Source organism: Eumetopias jubatus, unplaced genomic scaffold, assembly GCF_037043125.1.
Source record: "Eumetopias jubatus isolate StellerSeaLion01/CBP00866 unplaced genomic scaffold, mEumJub1_p1.0 scaffold_8, whole genome shotgun sequence".
NCBI classification, from domain to species: domain Eukaryota; kingdom Metazoa; phylum Chordata; class Mammalia; order Carnivora; family Otariidae; genus Eumetopias; species Eumetopias jubatus.
The window spans coordinates 29263606-29287441 of NW_028274814.1; the positions used below are offsets into that span (position 1 = coordinate 29263606).

Sequence of the window (23836 nt, forward strand, 5' to 3'; positions counted from 1 at the left end):
TTGTACAGAAGTTTTGTGGAATCCTTTGAAAGGCACAAAGCAAGTATGAAACTACTAGGTAATGTCCTAAAATCAGTGAAGTACTCTATTTTGTCTCTCTAAAGGGGATAGAGGGGGATTAGAGAAGAAATCCTCTTTTCTCACCCAACACAGACCTCTCTCAGGATTTTGTCTCTTCTTTAATGAGTGTGAGATCAAATTCTAAAATAAAGTTACTTCTTACCCTTCCTTCTAGGTCTTCCTAGCAGAGTTCAAGAAAACCAATCAATTTTTCGCAATAAAAGCCTTAAAGAAAGACGTGGTTTTGATGGACGATGATGTTGAGTGCACGATGGTAGAGAAGAGAGTTCTGTCTTTGGCCTGGGAGCATCCATTCTTAACGCACATGTTCTGTACATTCCAGACCAAGGTAAGGCTTCTACTTGGACAACCCTTCATCTATCTGCCTCTCACCCAGCAAACCTGCCGATCTAAGCAGGGTGCCCCTGTGGCGCCCTCATTGGGAGACATGGGGAATTGTGTCCGTAATTTTCTTCTTCACCTTTCAGCTCACCTTCCATTTGTCCAAACGAGTTTCTTTTCCAAACACCATGGAGATATTATTTCGAATTTTTTAACATAGCCGGTTGGGAAAGGGCTTTACTTCTGGGTTTGTCTATTTGCTTGTGTCTTAGAATTCGGTTTAATTTATATAACAAGGATTCTAAGCAGCCTGTGACTTGCTTGACAAAGCAGTGCTTTGTGAGGGAGAAAGACGTGACTCTTGTTTGTTCATCTACCAGACATGTATTTGAAGAGACAAAAGTTGGACAGTAGATCAAAATGCATGTGCACTATTATTTTCCTACATATGGCCGGCAGAGAAGCAGCCTTTACAGTGGGCTTTATCAGTGAGTGAGGCCTGAACGGTGAGGTAAAGGGTGAATTCTCTCAGACGGTTCTATTATTCTGGGACGATTCTCTTCCTGATCTCCTTATTCCTTAAAAATTTCTTTTTAATTGCCTATTTTTTTGTGTGTGTGACTCAAAAGTTATTTAAGATCATTATAGATAATTTGGAAAATGCTTTACACTCAAAGAAGAAAATCATTTATAATCTTACCATCTGGGTATACTCACCATTAATACTTTGAAGTTTAACCTTCTAGACTGCCCCCCCCGCTGCGTTTTGTAAAATAAAAATAGAAACCCACTGTAAATACCTACTATTCTGTAACTGATGTTTTCAACACTCTCTTACATGCATTGCCTCCCATCTGTGAATATTCTACATGATTTACCTAATTAGGACACTTCTAACTTTCTGTTCTGATTTAAATAACACTGAAATGAACATCCTTGTAGATTAGTCTTCATGCACAAGCATTATGATTTTCTCTTTTCATTTTTCTACTGTCCTTCACCCTCTCCACATTGTATATGGCCTAAAATAATAAGCAGACCCATGTGGGGCTGTGTGATTAAGATCCAAAGAGCATGAAGACTTTATTCTGTTGTTCCGTTTCAAGACTGTATTATAATGTTCTACCTTAATGTAAATATGAGTGCCAGAGGGCTTCTAAGCTGCCCCAATCACAGAATGTAGTAGAGTTCAGGAAACTGTGGGAATCACTTAGAAAATGTAGATGGCAACTAGGCCTTTCGTCACTATTTCCCCAGCTCCCAGTAGATTCTCAACAAATGCTTAATGAAGGAATAAATGCATACATATACTTAGATAAAAGAGAAACCAGATGATTTTTTTTTTAAAAAAAGCACTTAATAATCATATATAGTATCCAAAGCACCATGGAGGATATGGAAATATATAATAATAGTTACTCACCTCAGGAATTTCATACTATAATACTAAAGGGGCAGGAGTGATTCTTCTAACAGTGGTGAGTGATAACCAAGTTGCAGAATGCAGCCTCTACATCCCAGAGCTGAGAGAAACTAGAAATTAGAGTATAAGTACGTGGGAAGGGTCTTGGGCAGGAGAGGTGTGGGTGGCTAGAAGAGAAAGCAGGAAGGAATGAAGGCATAATAAGCTAGTTAAGAGAAGGTAGGCTCATTTTCTGCAGCAAGAAAGAGTTTGAAATTTCTTGTATGAGTTAGATTTCCTCCCAGAAATTTCCTCCTGGAGATCATAAATGTCTGTCGCTGTGTTACTAAAAGGCAAAGTGAGGAGTTCTGTCACGTGCTCATAGTCTGCGTCCGAATTGTCTGTGTATCCTGGGGTGCACAGTGTCCCTTCTTCTCTTGAAATATTGTGAGGCTTGTATCGAACTGCTAAATACACTTAAGACCAGGCCTCTGGGAGCATGATGTAATCACACTTCATCTGGTACTTTCCCCCTGCTGTTTATGTATACATACAAATATATGTACACACACGCGCACACACACACATGTATATGTATCATATATGTATTATATATAACACATATTGCATACACATACATATTGTATATGTGTAATATATGTATCGTATTTGTATAATAGATATACATATTGTATACACATACATATTGTATATGTGTAATATATGTATCATATATGTATAATAGATATAATACATATTGCATACACATACATATTGTATATGTGTAATATATGTATTGTATATGTATAATAGATATACATATTGCATACACATACACACTGTATATGTGTAATATATGTATCATATATGTATAATAGATATAATACATATTGCATACACATACATATTGTATATGTGTAATATATGTATCATATATGTATAATAGATATAATACATATTGCATACACATACATATTGTATATGTGTAATATATGTATTGTATATGTATAATAGATATACATATTGCATACACATACACACTGTATATGTGTAATATATGTATCATATATGTATAATAGATATAATACATATTGCATACACATACATATTGTATATGTGTAATATATGTATCATATATGTATAATAGATATAATACATATTGCATACACATACATATTGTATATGTGTAATATATGTATTGTATATGTATAATAGATATACATATTGCATACACATACACACTGTATATGTGTAATATATGTATCATATATGTATAATAGATATAATACATATTGCATACACATACATATTGTATATGTGTAATATATGTATCATATATGTATAATAGATATAATACATATTGCATACACATACATATTGTATATGTGTAATATATGTATTGTATATGTATAATAGATATACATATTGCATACACATACACACTGTATATGTGTAATATATGTATCGTATATGTATAATAGATATTATACATATTGCATACACATATTGTATATGTATTGTATATGTATAATATATAAATTTGTGTAATTCTATACATATATATTTGTATGTCTATTTTATATATATTGTATATAGACACATATATATCTGTATGTATGATTTTTTTTTTTGGGAAAAGCTCTTATGAATCCCACTTTGTAGAAAATACATTCCTTCTCATAGAGCTTCAGTGTTTGCTACTTTTCTTCTCACAGGAGATGCTCTTAAGGTTCCATGCAGCTGCAATGTTTTAGCAAAACCAGAGAAGGAAACGCATGAGGAAAAGTGGCAGAGAATATGTACATCAGTGTAAAAATGACTGGCTCACTACTTAGATTTCAAGGAATTTAGTCCTTTTAGAAATAAGGGATGGGGGGAAAATCTTGCATTATACTTTCCCAAGGACACTGAGTTGTTTTTGAGATGTCCTGACTTATTCAGGTCTTGCATGTCATACTGAATAACCAATTAAATACCACAAGTGAGTGTAAAAAGCAACAATTGAAATGAATGGTGAAGATATTAGATAACATAAATGAACTATTTACTTTTCTGGGGAGTTGTTATTTTTAGGAAAAGTTATTCCTTGGCTTTCTACCTCCAAAGAGCCCAGCTGGTGAACGCCAGGTTACTCAGGAGATTCTGAAGAACAGTTATTCGCCTGTTATTTATTATTATTTTTGTTGAAGTATAATAGACATACAATATTCTATTAGTTTCAAGTGTACATCATAGTGATTCAGTATTTTTATACATTACAAAATGATCCTCTTGTTAAGTGTAGTTACCATCCATCACCATAAAGAGTTATTACAGTATCATTAACTATATTTTCTGTGCTAAATATTATATCCTGTGACTTACTTATCTTATAACTGAAAGTTTGTATCTCTTAATACCCATCATCTATTCCAATCACCCCCCCCCCAAACCCTCCCCACTCAGGTGACTCACAGTTTGTTTCCTGTATCTATAAGTCAGTTTCTGTTTTGTTTTGTTTGTTTTATTCGATTCTACATATAAGTGAGGTCATACAGTATTTGTCTTTCTCCATCTGACTTGTTTCACTTAGCATAATACCCTCTAGTCTCATTCATGTTGTCACAGATGGCAACATTTCATATGTTTTTACAGCTGAGCAAAGTTCTATTGTATGTCTGTGTATGTGATATATACATACATATACACATATCTCACATATTCTCTATCTGTTCATCTGTTGATGGACATTTAGGTGGCTTCCATATATTGGTTACTGTAAATAATGAACATAAGGGTGCATATGTTTCTTCAAATTGGTGTTTTTTTTTTTTCCTTTGGTTAAATACCCAGAAGTGGAGTTGCTGGATCATACGGTAGTTGTATTTCTAACTTTTTGAGGAACTCACACTGTTTTCCACAGTGGCTGCACCTGTTTATATTCCCACCAACAGTGTATGAGGGTTCCCTTTTCTCCACATCCTCACTAATACGTGTGATTTTTTTTGTCTTTCTGTTAGTAGCCAATCTGAGAGGTGTGAGGTGATTTTGATTTGTGATTTTGATTTGCATTTCCCTGATAATTAGTGATGTTGAGAATCTTTTCACATACCTATTGGCCATCCGTATGTCTTCTTTGGGAAAATGTTTATTCAAGTCGTATGCCCATGTTTTAATCCAGTAGTTTGGGTTTTTTTTTTATAATAAACTGTGTAAGTTCTTTATCTATTTTGGATAGAACACCTTATCAGATGTATAATTTGCAAATATCTTCTCCCATTCAGTAGGTTCCTATTTCATTTTGTTGATGGTGTCCTTCACTGTGTAAAATCTTTGTAGTTTGATGTAAACCCACTTGTTTACTTTAGCTTTTGTTGCCCTTGCTTAAGGATACTGGTCCAAAAAAATATTGCTAAGATAGATGTCAAAGAGCTTACTGCCTATGTTCTCCTATAAGAGTTTTATGGTTGCAGGTCTTACGTTCAAGTCTTTAATCCATTTTGAATTTATTTTTCTATAGAGTGTAAGATAGTGGCCCAGTTTTCCCAATACCATGTGTTGAAGGCATAATCTAATGTCATAGATTAATTGACCATAAGTGTGTGGATTTATACCTGGGATCTCTGTTCTATTCTATTGATCTGTGTATCTGTTTTTTTGGCCAGTACCATACAGTTTTGATTACTGTAGCTTTGTAATATAGTTTGAAATCTGGGCTTGTGATACCTCCAGCTTTGTTCTTCTTCCTCAAGATTGCTTTGGATACTCAGGGTCTTTTGTGGTTCCATACAAATTTTAGAATCCTTTGTTCTAGTTCTGTGAAAATATACCATTGGTATTTTGATTGGGATTGTATTAATTCTGTAGATACCTTTAGGTAGTACAGACATTTTAACAATATTAATTCTTCCAATCCATGAGCATGGTATATCTTCAATTTGTGCTGTCTTCAGTTTCTCTCACCAGTGTCTTAGAGTCTTCGGAGTACAGGTTTTTCACCTCCTTGGTAAAATTTATTCCTAGGTACTTAATTCTTTTTGATGCCTTGTAAATGGGATTGCTTTCTTAACTTCTCTTTCTGATAGTTCATTTTTAGTGTATAGTAACCAATGCAACCAATTTCTGTATGTTAATTTTGTATCTTGTGACTTTACTGAATTCATTAATTAGATCTAGTAGTTTTTTGGTGGAGTCTTTATAGTTTTGTGTAAATAGTATCTCTGCAAATAATGACAGTTTTACTCTTTTCCGATTTGGATGCCTTTTATTTTTTTTCTTGACTAATTGCTCTGGCTAAGCGTTCCAATACTATGATGAATAAAAGAAATGAAAAATAGGCATCCTTGTCTTGTTCCTGATCTTAGAGGAAAAGCTTAGAGCTTTTTACTGTTGAGTATGATGTTAGCTATGGGTTTGTCATATATGGTCTTTATTATGTTGAGGTACATTACTATTATACCCACTTTGTTGATAATTTTTATCCTAAATGGATGTTGAGTTTTGTCAAATACTTTTTCTGGATCTATTGAGATAATCATGCGATTTTTATCCTTTGTTTTGTTAATGTGGTGTATCACATTGATTTCTGGATGCTGAACTATTCTTCCATCCCCGTAATAAATCCCAGTTGAGAGTGGTGAGTGACATTTTTAATGTGTGATTGAATTCAGTTTGCTAAAATCTTGTTGAGGATTTTTTAATCTATATTCATCAGGGATATTGGTCTGTAGTTTTCTTTTTTGTGTGTGGTGACTTTGGTTTGGTATCAGGGTAATGCTGGCCTTGTAAAATGAAGTATTCCTTCCTCTTCAATTTGTTTGAATGATTTGAGAAGGATAGGTATTAACTGTTCTTTAATGGTTGGTAGAATTCACCAGTGAAGCCATCTGGTCCTGTACTGGTATTTTGGGGGAGTTTTTAATTACTGATTCATCATTAAAATCAGTCTATTTAGATTTTCTATATCTTCATGAATCAGTCTCAGAATGTTGTATGTTTCTAGGAATTTATCCACTTTTTCTAGGTTTTTCATTTTGTTGGTGTATAATTCTTCATAGTATGCTCTTATGATCCTTTGTATTTTTGTGGTCATTGTAACTTCTCTCATTTCTGATTTTATTTTGGCCCCTCTCTTTTTTCTTGTTGAGTTTATCTTTTCAAAGAACCAGATTTTAGTTTCTTTAATCTTTTTTTTAAAAAGATTGATTGAGAGACAGAGAGCACATGAGAGGGGAGAGAAGCAGAGGGAGAGGGAAAAGCAGGCTCCCTGGGAGCCTGACACAGGGCTTGATCACAGGACCCTGAGATCATGACCTGAGTCGAAGGCAGATGCTTAACCACCTGAGCCACCCAGGTGCCCCAGTTTCTTTAATCTTTTCTATAGTTTTTCTTTTTAGCCTCTATTCCATTTATTTCCATTATGATCTTTCTTATTTCCTTCCATCTTTCGATTTTGCTTTTTTTCTGGCTCCTTTATTTTTGAAGTTAAATTATTTCAGAATTTTTCTTGTTTCTTAAGGTAGACCTGTATTGCTATAAACTTTTCCCTTAGAACTTCTTTGGGGGAGAGTCCCATAGATTTTGGAAAGATATGTCTCCATTTTCATTTGTTTCCAGGTATTTTTAAATTTCCTCTTTAATTTCTTTGTTGACCCATTGGTTGTTTAGTAACATGTTATTTAGCCTCCATGTTTTATGTGTCTTCACTTTTCTTCTGTAATTGCTTTCTAGTTTCATACTGTTGTGGTGGAAAAGATACTTGATATAATTTCATTGTTCTTGAATTTGTTGAGACTTCTTTTGTGGCCTAACATATGATTTACCCTGTAGAATTTTCCAAGTGCATGTGAAGAGAATGTATATCCTGTTATTTTGGATTAAATTTTCTGTACTATCAATCAAGTCCATCTGGTCTAATGTGTCATTTAATGTCAGTGTTTTCTTACTGCTTTTCTGCCTGGATGATGTCTCCATTGATATAGGTGGTGTCTTAAAGTGCCCTACTTCTATTGCATTATCAATTGTATTGCTATCAATTTCTCCCCTAGGTTTGTTAATATTTGCTTATTACATATAGGTGCTTCTATGTTGGGTGCATAAATATTTATGAATGTGATATCTTCTTCTTGGACTGATCCCTTGATTATTATTTAATGCCTTTTGTGTGTGTGTGTGTGCTTTCTAACAATCTTTTTTTAATGTCTATTTTGTTTGATAGAAGTATTGCTCCATCCCTTCACTTTCAATCTGTATGTCTTTAGATCTGAAGTGAGTTTCTTGTAGGCAGCATATAGGTGGGTCTTATTTTTTTATCCGTTCAGCTATCCTATGTCTATTGATTGGAGCATTTAGTCCATTTACATTTAAATTAATTATTAATAGGGATGTACTTCTATCTTGTTGATTGGTTTCTGGTTGCTTTTGTAGTTCTTTTTTTCTCTCTTCTTTTGGTATCTTCCCTTGTGGTTTGATGGTTTTCTTTAGTGTTATATATGGGTTCCTTTCTCTTTACTTTGTGCATATCTATTGTAGGTTTTTGGTTTCTCAGTACCATGATATGTGTGTGTGTGTGTGTGTGTACACTGTCAGCCTATATGTGTGTGTGTGTGTGTGTGTGTCTATGTACTTGAAGCTGATAGTTGCTTAAGTTTGTACACATTCTGAAAATATAATATCCCCCATCTTGTTTGATGTCATATTTTATATCTTTATTTTGTGTATCCCTGAACTATTTATTATAGTTATAATTGATTTTACTATTTTGCCTGATCAACTTTCATACTAGCTTTTTAAATGGCTGATCCACTGCCTTTACTATATAATTGCCTTTGCCAGTGAGATTTATTCTTTAATATATTTTCTTTTTTTCTAATTTTTAAAACGTTTTAATTGAAGTATATTTGACATACAATATTCTTTAGATTCAAGTGTACAACATATTGATTTGGTAATTATATACATTATGAAATGCTTAAATGATAAGTGTAGTTAGCATTTGTCACCATACAAAGGTATTACGGTATTATTAACTGTATCCCCTACACTGAGATTTTCATCCCTGTGACTTATTTTATAACTGGAAATTAGTACTTCTTAATCTCCTTCACTTATTTTGCCTGTCTATACAACTCCTCACCTGAGGTAACTACCAGTTTGTTCTCTGTATTTATGAGACCTTTTCTGTTGTTGTTAGTTTGTACATTTGTTTTCTCTTTAGTATTCCACATATAAGTGAAATCATACAGTATTTGTCTTTGTGTGACTCCTTTCACTTAGCCTAACACCCTCTAGGTCCATCCATGTTGTTGCAGATGGCAAGATCTAATTCTTTATTTGGCTAATATTCCATTTTACACACACACACACACACACACACACACACACACACACACACACCGCTTCTTTAGCATTTATCTGTTGATAGACACAGGTGGCTTCCACATCTTTGCTATATTGTAAATAATACTACATTGAACATGGGGGCGCATATATCATTTTGAATTAATGTTTTCTTTTTCTTTAGGTAAATACCCAGAAATAGAATTCCTAGATCATATGGTACTTCTAATTTTAATTTTTATATCCTTTATTTTTAATTGCTATCCCAATTTACATTCCCACCAACAGTGCATGATGGTTCCCTTTTCTCTACATCCTCTCCAACACTTGTTCTTTCTTTCTTTAAATTTGAGAATTGCTGACACACAAGGTTACATTAGTTTCAGTTATTTCTTGTCTTTTTAATACTATAATTGTAACAGATGTGAGGTGATATCTCATTGTGGTTTTGATTTTCATTTCCCTGATAACAACGTTGAGCATATTTTCATGTGTGTGTTGGCCATCTGTATGTCTTCTTTGGAAAAATGTTTGTTCAAGTGCTCTGCCCCATTTTTTAACCAGATTGTTCTGTTGCTGTTGTTGTTGTTGTTTTGGTGTTGAGTTTTTTCTGTATTTTGGATAGAAACCCCTTAGTGAATAATCATTTGCTAATAACTTCTTTCATTCAGTAGGTTGCCTTTTTGTCTTGTTCATCGTTTCTTTCACTGTGCAAAAATTTTGTCCAAATATTTGGACAAATAAATTTGGTCCAAATAAATATTTGGTCCAAATATTTACTTTTCCTTATGTTTCCTTTGCCTTAGGAGACAGATCCAGAAAAATACTGCTAAGGCTGTTCTCCAAGATTTTACTGCCTATGTTTTTTCTGTAGGACTTCTTAGGCTTTGGGTTTTACAGTTAGATTCTAATCCATTTAACATTTTTGTGTGTATGGTATAAAAAAGTGGTCTAGTTTCTTTTTTCTTTTTTGGCATATAATCATCCAGTTTTCCAAATACCATTTATTGAACACAGTGTATTTTCCCCTTTGTATATTCATGCCACCTTTGTCACCGATAATTGACAATATAAGCATGAATTTATTTCTGGTCTCTCTGTTCCATTGATGTATGTGTCTGGTTTTGTGCTGGTACCATACTGTTTTGATTACTTTAGCTTTGTAGTATATTTTGAAATCTAGGATTGGGTTACTCTTAGCTTTATTCCTTTCTCAAGGTTACATTGGCTATTTGAGGTCTTTTGTGGTGCCATACAAATTTAGAACTATTTGTTGTAGTTCTGTGAAAACCACTATTAATATTTTGATAGGGATTACATTGGAGTGTAGATTGATTTGGGTAGTACAGACATTTAGTCAATATTAATTCTTCCAACTCATGAACATGGAATACCTGTCCCTTCATTTATGTCATCCTCAATTTCTTTCATCAGTGCCTTACAAGTTTTCAGAATACAGGTTTTTCTCCGCTTTGGTTAAATTTATTCCTAAATATTTTAAGCTTTTTGATGCAATTATAAGTGGGATTGTTTTCTTAATTTTTTTCTGTTCGTTGTTAGTGTATAAAAATGCAACTGATTTCTGAATATTAATTTTCTATTTGGTAACTTCACTGAATTCATTTATCCTATAGTTTTTGTTTTTGTTTATTTTAGTTTTTTTATTTTTCATTCTTATGTTAATCACCATACATTACATCATTAGTTTTTGATGTAGTGTTCCATGATTCATTCTTTGTGCATAACACCCAGTGCTCCACGCAGAACGTGCCCTCATTAATACCCATTACCAGGCTAACCCATCCCCCCACCCGCCTCCCCTCTAGAACCCTCACTTTGTTTTTCAGAGTCCATCGTCTCTCATGGTTCGTCTCCTCCTCCGACTTACTCCCTTTCATTCTTCCCATCCTGCTATCTTCTTCTTTTTCTTTTCTCTTAACATATGTTGCATTATTTGTTTCAGAAGTACAGCTCTGTGATTCAACAGTCTTGCACAATTCACAGCACTCACCATAGCACATACCCTCCCCAATGTCTATCACCCAGACACCCCATCCCTCCCATCCCCCACCACTCCAGCAACCCTCAGTTTGTTTCCTGAGATTAAGAATTCCTCATATCACTGAGGTCATATGATACATGTCTTTCTCTGATTGACTTATTTCACTCAGCATAACACCCTCCAGTTCGATGCACGTCGTTGCAAATGGCAAGATCTCATTCCTTTTTATGGCTGCATAATATTCCATTCTGTGGAATATACCACATCTTTATCCATTCGTCTGTCGATGGACATCTTGATTCTTTCCACAGTTTGGCTATTGTGGACATTGCTGCTATAAACATTGGGGTGCACGTACCCCTTCGGATCCCGACATTTGTATCTTTGTGGTAAATACCCGGTAGTGCAATTGCTGGATCGTATGGTAGCTCTATTTTCAACTGTTTGAGGAACCTCCATACTGTTTTCCAGAGTGGTTGCACCAGCTTGCATTCCCACCAAGAGTGTAGGAGGGTTCCCCTTTCTCCGCATCCACGCCAACATCTGTTGTTTCCTGACTTGTTCATTTTAGCCATTCTGACTGGTGTGAGGTGGTATCTCATTGAGGTTTTGATTTGGATTTCCCTGATGCTGAGCGATGTGGAGCAGTTTTTCATGTGTCTGTTGGCCATTTGGATGTCTTCTTTGGAAAAATGTCTGTTCATGTCTTCTGCCCATTTCTTGTTTGGATGACTTGTTCTTTGGGTGTTGAGTTTGAGAAGTTCTTTATAGATTTTGGATCCTAGCCCTTTATCTGATATGTCATTTGCAAATATTTTCTCCCATTCTGTCAGTTATCTTTTGGTTTTGGTGACTTTCTTTTGCTGTGCAAAAGCTTTTTATCTTGATGAAATCCCAGTAGTTCATTTTTGCCCTGGCTTCCCTTGACTTTGGCGATGTTTCTAGGAAGAACTTGCTGCGGCTGAGGTCGAAGAGGTTGCTACCTGTGTTCTCCTTTAGGATTTTGATGGACTCCTGTCTCACATTTAGGTCTTTCAACCATTCGGAGTTTCTTTTTGTGTGTGGTGGAAGGAAATGGTCCAGTTTCATTCTTCTGCATGTGGCTGTCCAATTTCCCCAACACCATTTGTTGAAGAGACTGTCTTTTTTCCATTGGACATTCTTTCCTGCTTTGTCAAAGATGAGTTGACCATAGAGTTGAGGGTCCATTTCTGGGCTCTCGATTCTGTTCCATTGATCTATGTGTCTGTTTTTGTGCCAGTACCATACTGTCTTCATGATGACAGCTTTGTAATAGAGCTGGCAGTCCGGAATTGTGATGCCGCCAGCTTTGCTTTTCTTTTTCAATATTCCTCTGGCTATTCGGGGTCTCTTCTGGTTCCATATAAATTTTAGAATTATTTCTTCCATTTCTTTGAAAAAAGTGGATGGTATTTTGATGGGGATTGCTTTGAATGTGTAGATTGCTCTAGGTAGCATTGACATCTTCACAATGTTCTTCCAATCCATGAGCATGGAACGTTTTTCCATTTCTTTGTGTCTTCTTCAATTCCTTTCCTGAGTATTTTATAGTTTTCTGAGTACAGATCCTTTGCCCCTTCGGTTAAATTTATTCCTAGGTATCTTATGGTTTTGGGTGCAATTGTAAATGGGATCGACTCCTTCATTTGTCTCTCTTCTGTCTTGTTGGTGTATAGGAATGCCACTGATTTCTGTGCATTGATTTTATATCCTGCTACTTTACTGAATTCCTGTATGAGTTCTAGCAGTTTTGGGGTGGAGTCTTTTGGGTTTTCCACATACAGTATCATATCATCTGCAAAGAGTGAGAGTTGGACTTCCTCTTTGTCGATTTGGATGCCTTCGATTTCTTTTTGTTGTCTGATTGCTGTGGCTAGGACTTCTAATACTATGTTGAATAGCAGTGGTGGGAGTGGACATCCCTGCCGTGTTCCTGACCTTAGGGGAAAAGCTCTCAGCTTTTCCCATTGAGAATGATATTCGCTGTAGGTTTTTCATAGATGGCTTTTATGATATTGAGGTATGTACCCTCTATCCCTATACTCTGAAGAGTTTTGATCGAGAAAGGATGCTGTACTTTGTCAAGTGCTTTTTCTGCATCTATTGAGAGGAGCATATGATTCTTGTTCCTTCTTTTGTTACTGTATTGTATCACGTTGATTGATTTGCGGATGTTGAACCAGCCTTGCAGCCCAGGGATAAATCCCACTTGGTCATGGTGAATAATCCTTTTAATGTACTGTTGGATCCTATTGGCTAGTATTTTGGTGAGAATTTTTGCATCCATGTTCATCAAGGATATTGGTCTGTAATTCTTTTTGATGGGGTCTTTGTCTGGTTTTGGGATCAAGGTAATGGTGGCCTCATAAAATGAGTTTAGAAGTTTTCCTTCCATTTCTATTTTTTGGAACAGTTTCAGGAGAATAGGTATTAATTCTTCTTGAAATGTCTGATAGAATTCCCCTGGGAAGCCATCTGGCCCTGGGCTTTTGTTTCTTGGGAGATTTTTGATGACTGCTTCAATTTCCTTAGTGGTTATAGGTCTGTTCAGGTTTTCTATTTCTTCCTGGTTCAGTTTTGGTAGTTGATACATCTCTAGGAATGCACCCATTTCTTCCAGGTTATCTAATTTGCTGGCATAGAGTTGCTCATAATATGTTCTTATAATTGTTTGTGTTTCTTTGGTGTTGGTTGTCATCTCTCCTCTTTCATTCATGATTTTGTTGATTTGAGTCATTTCTCTTTTCTTTTTGATAAGTCTGGGAGGGGTTTATCAATCTTGTTAATTCTTTCAAGGAACCAGCTCCTAGTTTCGTTGATCTGTTCTACTGTTCTTTTGGTTTCTATTTCATTGATTTCTGCTCTGATCTTTATTATTTCTCTTCTCCTGCTGGGTTTAGGCTTTATTTGCTGTTTTTTCTCCAGCTCCTTTAGGTGTAGGGTTAGGTTGTGTATTTGAGACCTTTCTGGTTTCTTGAGAAAGGCGTGTATTGCTATATACTTTCCTCTCAGGACTGCCTTTGCTGTATCCCAAAGATTTTGAACAGTTGTGTTTTCATTTTCATTCGTTTCCATGAACTTTTTTAATTCTTTAATTTCCTGGTTGACCCATTCATTCTTTAGTAGGAGGCTCTTTAGCCTCCATGTATTTGAGTTCTTTCCGACTGTCCTCTTGTGATTGAGTTCTAGTTTCAAAGAATTGTGGTCTGAAAATATGCAGGGAATGATCCCAATCTTTTGTACCGGTTGAGACCTGATTTGTGACCTAGGCTGTGATCAATTCTGGAGAATGTTCCATGGGCACTAGAGAAGAATGTGTATTCCGTTGCTTTGGGATGAAATGTTCTGAATATGTCTGTGAAGTCCATTTGGTCCAGTGTTTCATTTAAAGTCTTTATTTCCTTGTTGATCTTTTGCTTAGAGGATCTGTCCATTGCAGTGAGGGGGGTGTTAAAGTCCCCCACTATTATTGTATTGTTGTCAGTGTGTTTCTTTGCTTTTGTTATTAATTGGCTTATATCATTGGCTGCTCCCATTTAGGGGCATAGATATTTACAATTGTTAGATCTTCTTGTTGGATAGACCCTTTAAGTAGGATATAGTGTCCTTCTTCATCTCTTATTACTGTCTTTGGTTTAAAATCTAATTTGTCTGATATAAGGATTGCCACCCCAGCTTTCTTTTGGTGTCCATTAGCATGGTAAATGGTTTTCCACCCCCTCACTTTCAATTTGGCGGTGTCTTTGGGTCTAAAATGAGACTCTTGCAGACAGCATATCGATGGGTGTTGTTTTTTAATCCAATCTGATAGCCTGTGTCTTTGGATTGGGACATTTAGCCCAGTTACATTCAGGGTGACTATTGAAAGATATGAATTTTGTGCCATTGTATTGCCTGTAAGGTGACTGTTACTGTATATTGTCTGTGTTCCTTCTGATCTATGCTGCTTTTAGGCTCTCTCTTTGCCTAGAGGACCCCTTTCAATATTTCTTATAGGGCTGGTTTCGTGTTTGCCAATTTCTTTAGTTTTTGTTCGTCCTGGAAGCTTTTTATCTCTCCTTCTATTTTCAATGACAGCCTAGCTGGTTATAGTATTCTTGGCTGCATATTTTTCTCGTTTAGTGCTCTGAAGATATCATGCCAGTCCTTTCTGGCCTGCCAGGTCTCTGTGGATAGGTCTGTTGCCAATCTAATGTTTCTACCATTATAGGTTACATATCTCTTCTCCCGAGCTGCTTTCAGGATTTTCTTTTTGTCTCTGAGACGCGTAAGTTTTACTATTAGATGTCAGGGTGTTGACCTATTTTTATTCATTTTGAGAGGGGTCCTCTGTGCCTCCTGGATTTTGATGCCTGTTTCCTTCCCCACATTAGGGAAGTTCTCTGCTATTACTTGCTCCAATATACCTTCTTCCCCTCTCTCTCTTTCTTCTTCTTCTGGGATCCCAATTATTCTAATGTTGTTTCGTCTTATATCGCTTATCTCTCGAATTCTGCCCCCGTGATCCTGTAGTTGTTTCTCTCTCTTTTTCTCAGCCTCTTTATTTTCCATCATTTGGTCTTCTATATCACTGATTCTGTCTTCTGCCTCATTTATCCTAGCAGGTAGTGCCCCCATTTTTGATTGCACCTCATTAATAGCCTTTTTGATTTCGACTCGGTTAGATTTTAGTTCTTTTATTTCTCCAGAAAGGGTTTCTCTAATAACTTCCATGCTTTTTAAGCCCAGCTAATATCTTTAAAGTCATGATTCTGAACTCTAGGTCCGACATCGTACTAATGTCCGTATTGAGTAGGTCCCTGGCAGACGGTACTACCTCTTGTTCTTTTTGTTGAGGTGATTTCTTTCATCTTGTCATTTTGTCCAGAGGAGAACAGATGAATGAGAGAACAAAATGCTAACAGGTTAACAACGTCCCTAGCAATATACTCTATACAAATCAGAAAAGACCTGAAACCAGGGGAAAAGAAAGGGAAAGAAAGAAAAAAGAAAAAGATAAAAACAAAAACAGAACAATACAAAAATAACAGAATATGATCAAATATGATCTGGCTAGTGCATAGATCAGTGCCACACTAGATTTTGGGCGTATTTTGGTCTGTTAGAAAGAAGTGCCTCCTAAAATTTTAAAGGAAGAAAGACTTATATATGTACACAATAAAGGTTGATACAATGAAGGGATGGAAGATGACTGTAAAGATGAATATTATAAAAGATTTTATAAAAGGAATTGATAAGAAGTTGTTTGAAAAAAGTAAGAAGATTTAAAAAAAAAGGGGGGGAGAGATTGTGATCAGGCAGGAGACTAGAACAAAGCCATACACTAGTAATTTAGGGTATATTTTGATTTGTTAGAAGAAACTATCTCAAAATATTAAAGAGAGAACAACTTATATATATATGCCAAAAATAAGGGTAACTACTATGAAGGGATAAAATATGACTCTAAAAATGAAAAATAAAAATTTTTTTTTTAAAAAGGGATTGATAAGATGTTGGTTGAAAAAGGGAAAAAGAAAAATTTAATAAAAAACAGTTAAAAAAATTAACTTTGAAAAACTAATGAATCATGGTAAAAAAGCCATGAATTCTATGTGCAGTATTCCCCTAGCGCTGGAGTTCTCCCGTTCTCCTTGATCGGTAAACTTGGGGTCTTGGCTTGCTGGCTGTTCGTGCTGATCTTCTGGGGGAGGGACCTGTTGCCCTGGTTCCCACATGTCTTTGCCGGAGTTGGAATTGCACCGCCCTTGTCAGTCAAGGTTAAGCAAGCTGCTCGGGTTTGCTCTCAGGAGCTTTTGTTCCCTTGCAAGCTCTCGGTACAGCTTTGGAGGACCAGGGTAAAAATGGTGGCCTCCCAATCTCCGCCTGGAGGAGCCGAGAACTCGGGGCCCCGCTCCTCAGTGCGCCCCCAGAGAAAAGCAGTCACTCCCGTCTCCCCGATCTCTGGCCGCACTCCGTGCTCACCCGGCCTGTGACCAAGGGTTTCTATCTCTGGCACCCGACCCCGTGTGGAGTCTCCAAACCCAGCAGATCCCTGCGGTGCGCTCCCGCGCCGCTCCTCCCCGGGGAGGAAGGGGAATCTCCCCAGATCTGCCGCTTGTTGGGTCCCTGCTGGAGGAGCAGTGGCCCGACTGGGCCGCGGATCACAGTTTATGGCCACCCCGAGCTGAGAGCCCGCGCCTCAGCTCCGTCTCTGCAGCCGGCTTCCCCGCTCCGATCCCTGGGAGTTCTGCTGTACTCAGGCACCCCCGGTCTTTTTGTGACCCCGAGGGTCCTGAGACCACACTGTCCCATGAGGGTTCCACCCCCCGCTTAGCCACTGGAGCGACGTCCCTCAGAGGAGCCGACTTCTAAAAGTTCCGATTTTGTGCTCCGTGGCTCTAGCACTCGCCAGAAGCGGCCGACGGAGGCCCCCTCCCCCGCCGTCTATCCTCCCGAATATCGCCTCGGATTCACTTCTCTGCACGTCCTACCTTCCAGTAAGTGGTCACTTCTCTGTTCAGAGAGTTGTTGCTACTCTCTTCTTCGATCTCCTGTTGAGTTCGTAGGTGTTCAGAACGGTTTGATCCCTATCCAGCTGAATTCCTGAGACCAGACGAAATCCAGGTCTCCCACTCTTCCACCATCTTGCTCCGCCCCCTATCCTATAGTTTTTTAGTGGAGTAATCACAGTTTTATATATCTAGTATCATATATCTTCAAATACAGTTTTATTTCTTCCTTACAAATTTGGATGCCTTTTACTTTTCTTATCTGTTTGCTATGACTAGGATTTCAAGTACTGTGTTGAATAAAAATGGATAAAATGGATATCCTGTCTTGTTCCTGGTCTTGCTTTAATCCTGATCACCACTGAGTGTGATGTTAGCTGTCTATCTATCATAAACGGTTTTTATTATGTTGAGGTATGTTCCCTCTAGGTCCATTTTGTTGTGTTTTTATGATGAACAGATGTTAAATTTTGTCAAATGCTTTTTCTGTATCTATTGAGATGATCATATGACTTTTATCTTTGATTTTATTATTGTGATGTCACATTAATTGATTTGCCAGTGTCAAACTGTCTTGTACCTCTGGAATAGATCGCACTTGATCTTGCTGAACAACCCTTTTATATATTGTTGAATTTCATTTGCTAATATTTTGTTGAAGGTTTTTGCATCTGTGTTTATCAGGGATATTGGCCTATATTGGTCTATAATTTCTTTTTTGTCGTTGCTTTGTCTGGTTTTTGTGTAAGAGTAGTGCTGGCCTTAAAGAATAAATTTGGAAGCATTCCTCCTTCTTCTGTTTTTCGGAATATTTTTAGAAAAATAGGTATTAACTCTTTAAATATTTGGCAGAACTCACAAGTGAAGCCATCTATCTGATCCTGGACTTTTGTTTGTTGCAAGGTGTTTTTTTTTGTTTTTTTGTTTTTTTACTCATTCGATTTCATTACTAGTAACTTGTCTGTTCAGATGTTGTATGTCTTCTTGATTCAGTTTTATAGAATTGTATGTTTCTAGGAATTTTATCCATTTCTTCTAGCTCATCCAATTTGTTGGCATATAATTTTGTGTAGTAATCTCATAATACTATCGATTTCTGTGGTGTTGGTTATACTTTTCTTTCATTTCTGATTTTATTTGAGTCCTTTCTCTTTTTTCTTGATGTGATGGGCTAAAGGTTCATCAGTTTTGTTTATTTTTTCAAAGAACCATCACTTAGTTTCATTAATCTTTTCTATTGTTTTTAGTCTCTATTTCATTATTTCATTTATTGACAATTTGATCTTTATTATTTCCACCCTTCTACTAACTTTTGGTTCTGTTGGTTCACCTTTTTCTTATTCCTTTAGGTGTAAAATTATAGTTTATTTGATTGTTTTTGTTGTTTCTTGAGGTATGTCTTTGTCACTATAAACTTCTCTCTTAGCACAGCTTTTGTTGTGTTCCAGAGATTTTGAACCATTGTGTTTCCATTTTCATTTGTCTCCGTGTATTTTTTAATTTCCTCTAATTTATTCACTTACCCATTGGTTGTTTAGCAGCATGATGTCTAGTTTCCATGTGTTTGTGGTTTTTTTAGTTTTTTGCTTTTAATTGATTTTTAGTTTCATACTGTTGTGGTCAGAAGAGATGTTTAATATAATTTCAGTATTCAAAATTTATTGAGACTCGTTTAATGGCCTTTCATGTCATTTATTCTGGACAATGTTCCATGTGCACTTGAAAAGACTGTGTATTCTGCTCTTTTGGATGAACTATTCTGTTTATATCTATTAAGTCAGTCTCATCAAGTGTGTTCAAAGCCATTGTTTCTTTATTGATATTGTCTGGATGATTTATCCATTTATGTAAGTGGGTATTAAAGTTCCTTATTATTATTGAATTACTTTCAATTTGTTCCTTTATGCCTGTTGATATTTACTTTTTGTATTTAGGTACTCCTATGTTGGGTGTATAAATACTTAAAATTGTTATATCTTCTTGTGGATTGAAACCTTTTATCATTATGTAATGTCTTTCTTTGTCTCTTGTTCGTATTTGATTTAAAATCTATTTTATCTGATATAAATATTGCTACTCCAGCTTTTTCTTCATTTACATATGCCCAGAATATCTTTTTCCATCCCTTCACTTTCAGTCTGTATGTGTCTTTCTTTAGGGGGAAATAATGCTCTTGTAGGCAGCTAACAGATGGGTCTTGTTTTGTTTTCTTAATTCATTCAGTCACCATGTCTTTTAATTGCTGCATTTAGTCCATTTAAAGTATTTGTTGATATGTATACTTATTGCCATTTTCCTTATTGTTTTCTTGTGGTTTTTCTGTAGTTCTCTTTCTTCTCTGCTCTCAGTTTTTTATTTGTTGACTTTCTCTAGTCTATTTGGATTTCTTTCTGTTTACTTTTTGTGTATCTATTATAGGTTTATCATTTGGGTATATCATGAGGTTTCTATACAACATTCTGCATTATAACATAATATAGCAGTCTATATATTAAGTTGATGATCACTTAACTTCAAACATATTTAAAAGTACTACCTTTTTGCTTCCCCCATCATGTTTTATGTATATGATGTCGTGTTTTACATCTTTTCATTTTGTGAATTTCTTATCTAATTTCTGCAGGTGTAGTTAATTTTATCTTTTAACATTCACACTACATTTTGCTTTTATCATTGAAATTTTCCTTTCATAAGTTTCTTCTATTTGTGACCTTTAGCCGCCTGCTTAATGAACAGCCTTTAACATTTCCTGTAAGGCTGGTTTAGGGGTGGGGAACTCCTTTAAATTTTATCTGGAAAACTATCTCTCCTTCAATTCTGAATTTGCAAAGTAGAGTATTCTTGATTGTAGGTTTTTTACCTTCAGAACTTTCATACGTCATGCCACGTTCTTCTGGTCTGCAAAGGTTCTATTGAAAAAAATCAGCTGACAGTCTTATGGGGTTTCTCTTGTATGTAACTATTTGCATTTCTCTAGCTGCTTTTAAGATTCTTTCTTTATCTTTAATCTTTGAAATTTTAATTATTAGGTGTTTTGGTGTGATCCTTCTTAGGTTCATCTTTTTGGGGCTTGCTGTGCTTCCTGGACATCTGTTTCCTTTCCCAGTTATGGCACTTTTTAGCTATTATTTCTTCAAATACATTTTCTGCCTCTTTCTCTCATCTCCCTCTGGGACCCTTATAATATGATTGTTAGTACACTTTATGTTTTCCCATATGTCCCTTCACCTAAACTCATTTTTTAAAATTCTTTTTTCTTTTTGCTCTTCTGCTTGGGTGCTTTCCACTACCCTGTATTCCAGATCCTTGATTTGTTCTTCTATATTATCTAATTAGTGTTGATTCCCTCTCGTGTATTTTTCATTCCAGTTAATCTCTGATTGATTCTTTTTTTCATATTTTCTAATTCTGTTGAAGTTCTGAGTTCATCCACTCTTCTCTAGTCCAGTGAGCATCTTTGTGATATTCTGTTAAACCCTTTATCAGAAATATTTATCTGTTTCATTTAGTTCTTTTTTTGAGCTTTTGCTTTGTTCTTTCACTTGCAATATACTCCTCTGTCTTCTCATTTTTTTCTGACTCTATGGGTTTGTTTCTATGTATTAGGTAAGTCAACTATGTCGCCTGATCTTAAAAGTGGTGGTCTTACGTAGGTGTCCTGTGAAGCCCAGTAGCACAATTCTTCATTGTTCTCTAGAACCAGGGAGTCCAGGGTGTCCCCTCTGTGGACTGCATGAACCCTCCTTTTGTGACTGGTCCAAAATAGCTGCTGGCACCCTGGTTGATGGGGTTGGCCCTCAGCCCAGGTATCAGCAATCACAGGCTATGACTAATGCAGGAACACTGGTAGGTAGAGCTGACTCCTGGCATGGCAGGCTGAGAAGCCCAGCTGGAACTACTGCAGGTGTGTTTATGAGTGTGGCTAGCCCTACCACATCTGGTTGCAAGGTCTACTGCAACTGCTAGGGGTGTACTCGTGGGCAGGGCTGCCCCCTGTGCTGGAGCAGTCACCTTGCATAGTCACCAGTCTCCGCCGGGGCTGTCTGCTAAGTGTGGTAGATGTAGTCATTCTGGGGGGTATGCCAGTGATGATCAGGGCTGCCCACCAAGTGTGGTTGGGTGGGGGAGCTGCTTTGGAGGGATGTCTGCTAGAGCAGTTGTATGGGATGGGACAGGTCTGCAGGGTGAGCAGGGCTAGCAACGTAGATGGGAAGTGTCAGAACTGGCTCCTCCAAATGTCTGGCTACCTCGGCTGAAGAAGGGCAAGAATAATGGTGCCTGCCAGGACTTCTCCTTCTGGAGAAAGCTCCCACAGATCCCTCACCCTCCAGCACATGTCATAAAATTAGTCAATAAATCTCCTTCACATATGAGGAGGTTTTTAAATGCTGCCTCTGTGGTGCGTCTCAAATCAAGTGCTATAGCACACTGGCCCTTTAAGAGTGGGGTCTCAGGTTCCTATAGCCCTCCACCTCTCCCAGAGGTAAGCCCCACTGATTTTCAAAGCCTGGAGTTAAGCCCTGCAGATCTTCAAAGCCAGACATTATGTGGGTTTGTCTTCCAGGGACAGGTGCCCTGGGCTGGTGTGTGCCCAATGTGGAGCTTAATCCCTTCATTCCTCAGTGAGAACCTCAGCACTTGTGATACCCCTCCCACTTGTGGTTTGCCACACTGAGGGTTTAGTTCCTGACCCCATCTCTGCCTCTTCTGCCCTTCCTGATGTAGCTTCCTCTTTATGTCTTTAGCTGTAGACGATCTGTACTCTTAGACTTCAGGTCTTTCCAAGTGAGTTGCATCACTTAAGTTGTTGGGCTCTGTGTGTCCATGTTGGGGGGATGGAGGTGAGCTCAGGATTTCTCGTTATGACCTCTTCTCTTCCACTAAATACAACCCTTTAACATTTCTTGTAAGGCCAGTGTAGTGATGAACTCCTTTAGTTTTTCTTGTCTGGGAACTTCTTTATCTCTCCTTCAGTCTGAATGATAGTCTTGCTGGGTAGAGTATTCTTAGTTGAAAGTTTTTCCCTTTTAGCCCTTTAAATATATCCTGACATTCCCCTCTAGCCTGCAAAGTTTCTGCTGGAAAAAATCAGCACCACCTTGTATACCGAATGTAACTGGCAATTTGGCAGGCCAGCTAAAGCTGGATCAGGTGCAGTCTTAAGGGTCCCAGGGCATGCTGCATGGGGGTCACCTTGAGGGATGGCTGGATCTGGAGCTGGCATGGCCAGGAAGGTCCCAAGGCATGCTTCCCTTGGACTGCCTTGGAAGGATAGCTGGAGCTGAAGTAGTGGGCTAGGTACACTGGGGGGAGCCTCACCATAGCCATCTTGATTAAACAGGTGGATTGGACACAGGCTGGGCAGAGGTCTTGAGATATACCACACCCAGGCCACCTTTGCACAATAGCAGGGTTGTAGCACGTACAGGCTGGGGGAATCCCAGTGTAAACTGCAGTCACTCTGGAGGGATAGCTAGAGTTGGAGTAGGCAAAGGCTGAGGGCCCTGGAGCATACTTTGCTGGGGCTGCCTTGGTGAGATGGCTTGATCTGAGGCAGGTGAAGGCAGGGGTACCGGGGCATACTGTGTTAGGGCCACCTTGAGGGGGGGGACTGCTGGAGCTGGTGTGGGCAAGGGACCTACAGCTCATTGGGGTGGCCCTGGCGGGCTGGCTGGAACACCTTGATCCTGCTCCTGTCTGTGCTATCAAGGTAGAGAGTGAACATAAAGAATGGCACTTGCTGGCATCTACAACCCTGGATAGAGTTCCAATAGTTCCCTGCCCATTGGCAGACACTCTAGGGTTTGTAAATGGATTTCTTTCACTTACAATCTAGTTGCCTTTAAAGGCAGATTTTTTTTTGCTGTGCCCCAGAGCAAGTGAGTGTGTACCAGCCTCTTAGTGATATCCTTGCATACTGTAGGTCACTGTATCTCCATCTCTCCTGCCCTTCTCTATGTGATCCCTCTTTTGTTTATTGAGCAAAAGCTGTTCAATTAGCACTCAGTTCCTTTTCTGGAGGGATTACCTTATATGTAGGTATAGATTCATTATGTCAAGGAAAGGCGAGTTCAGGGTCTTCCTGTGCCACCATCTTGGACTGACCTTATTCATTTATTATTTATCAGGGCAACTGGTTTAAATCATTAAAGGTCTTTAAAGTTCAGTATGAGGGACCTACGACATGTGAAGTGTACAAAT

The 23836-nt window shown here is 37.4% G+C and overlaps 1 protein-coding gene across 1 annotated transcript in view; it reads left to right on the forward strand.

Annotated features, from left to right (window-relative positions):
• Window positions 1-23836, forward strand: part of PRKCQ (protein kinase C theta) — a 175753-nt gene that overhangs the window by 86159 nt on the left and 65758 nt on the right. Inside the window, exon 12 of the mRNA XM_028114615.2 lies at window positions 236-409. Coding sequence (XP_027970416.1) covers window positions 236-409 — 174 coding nt within the window. The remainder of the gene's footprint in view (window positions 1-235; window positions 410-23836) is intronic.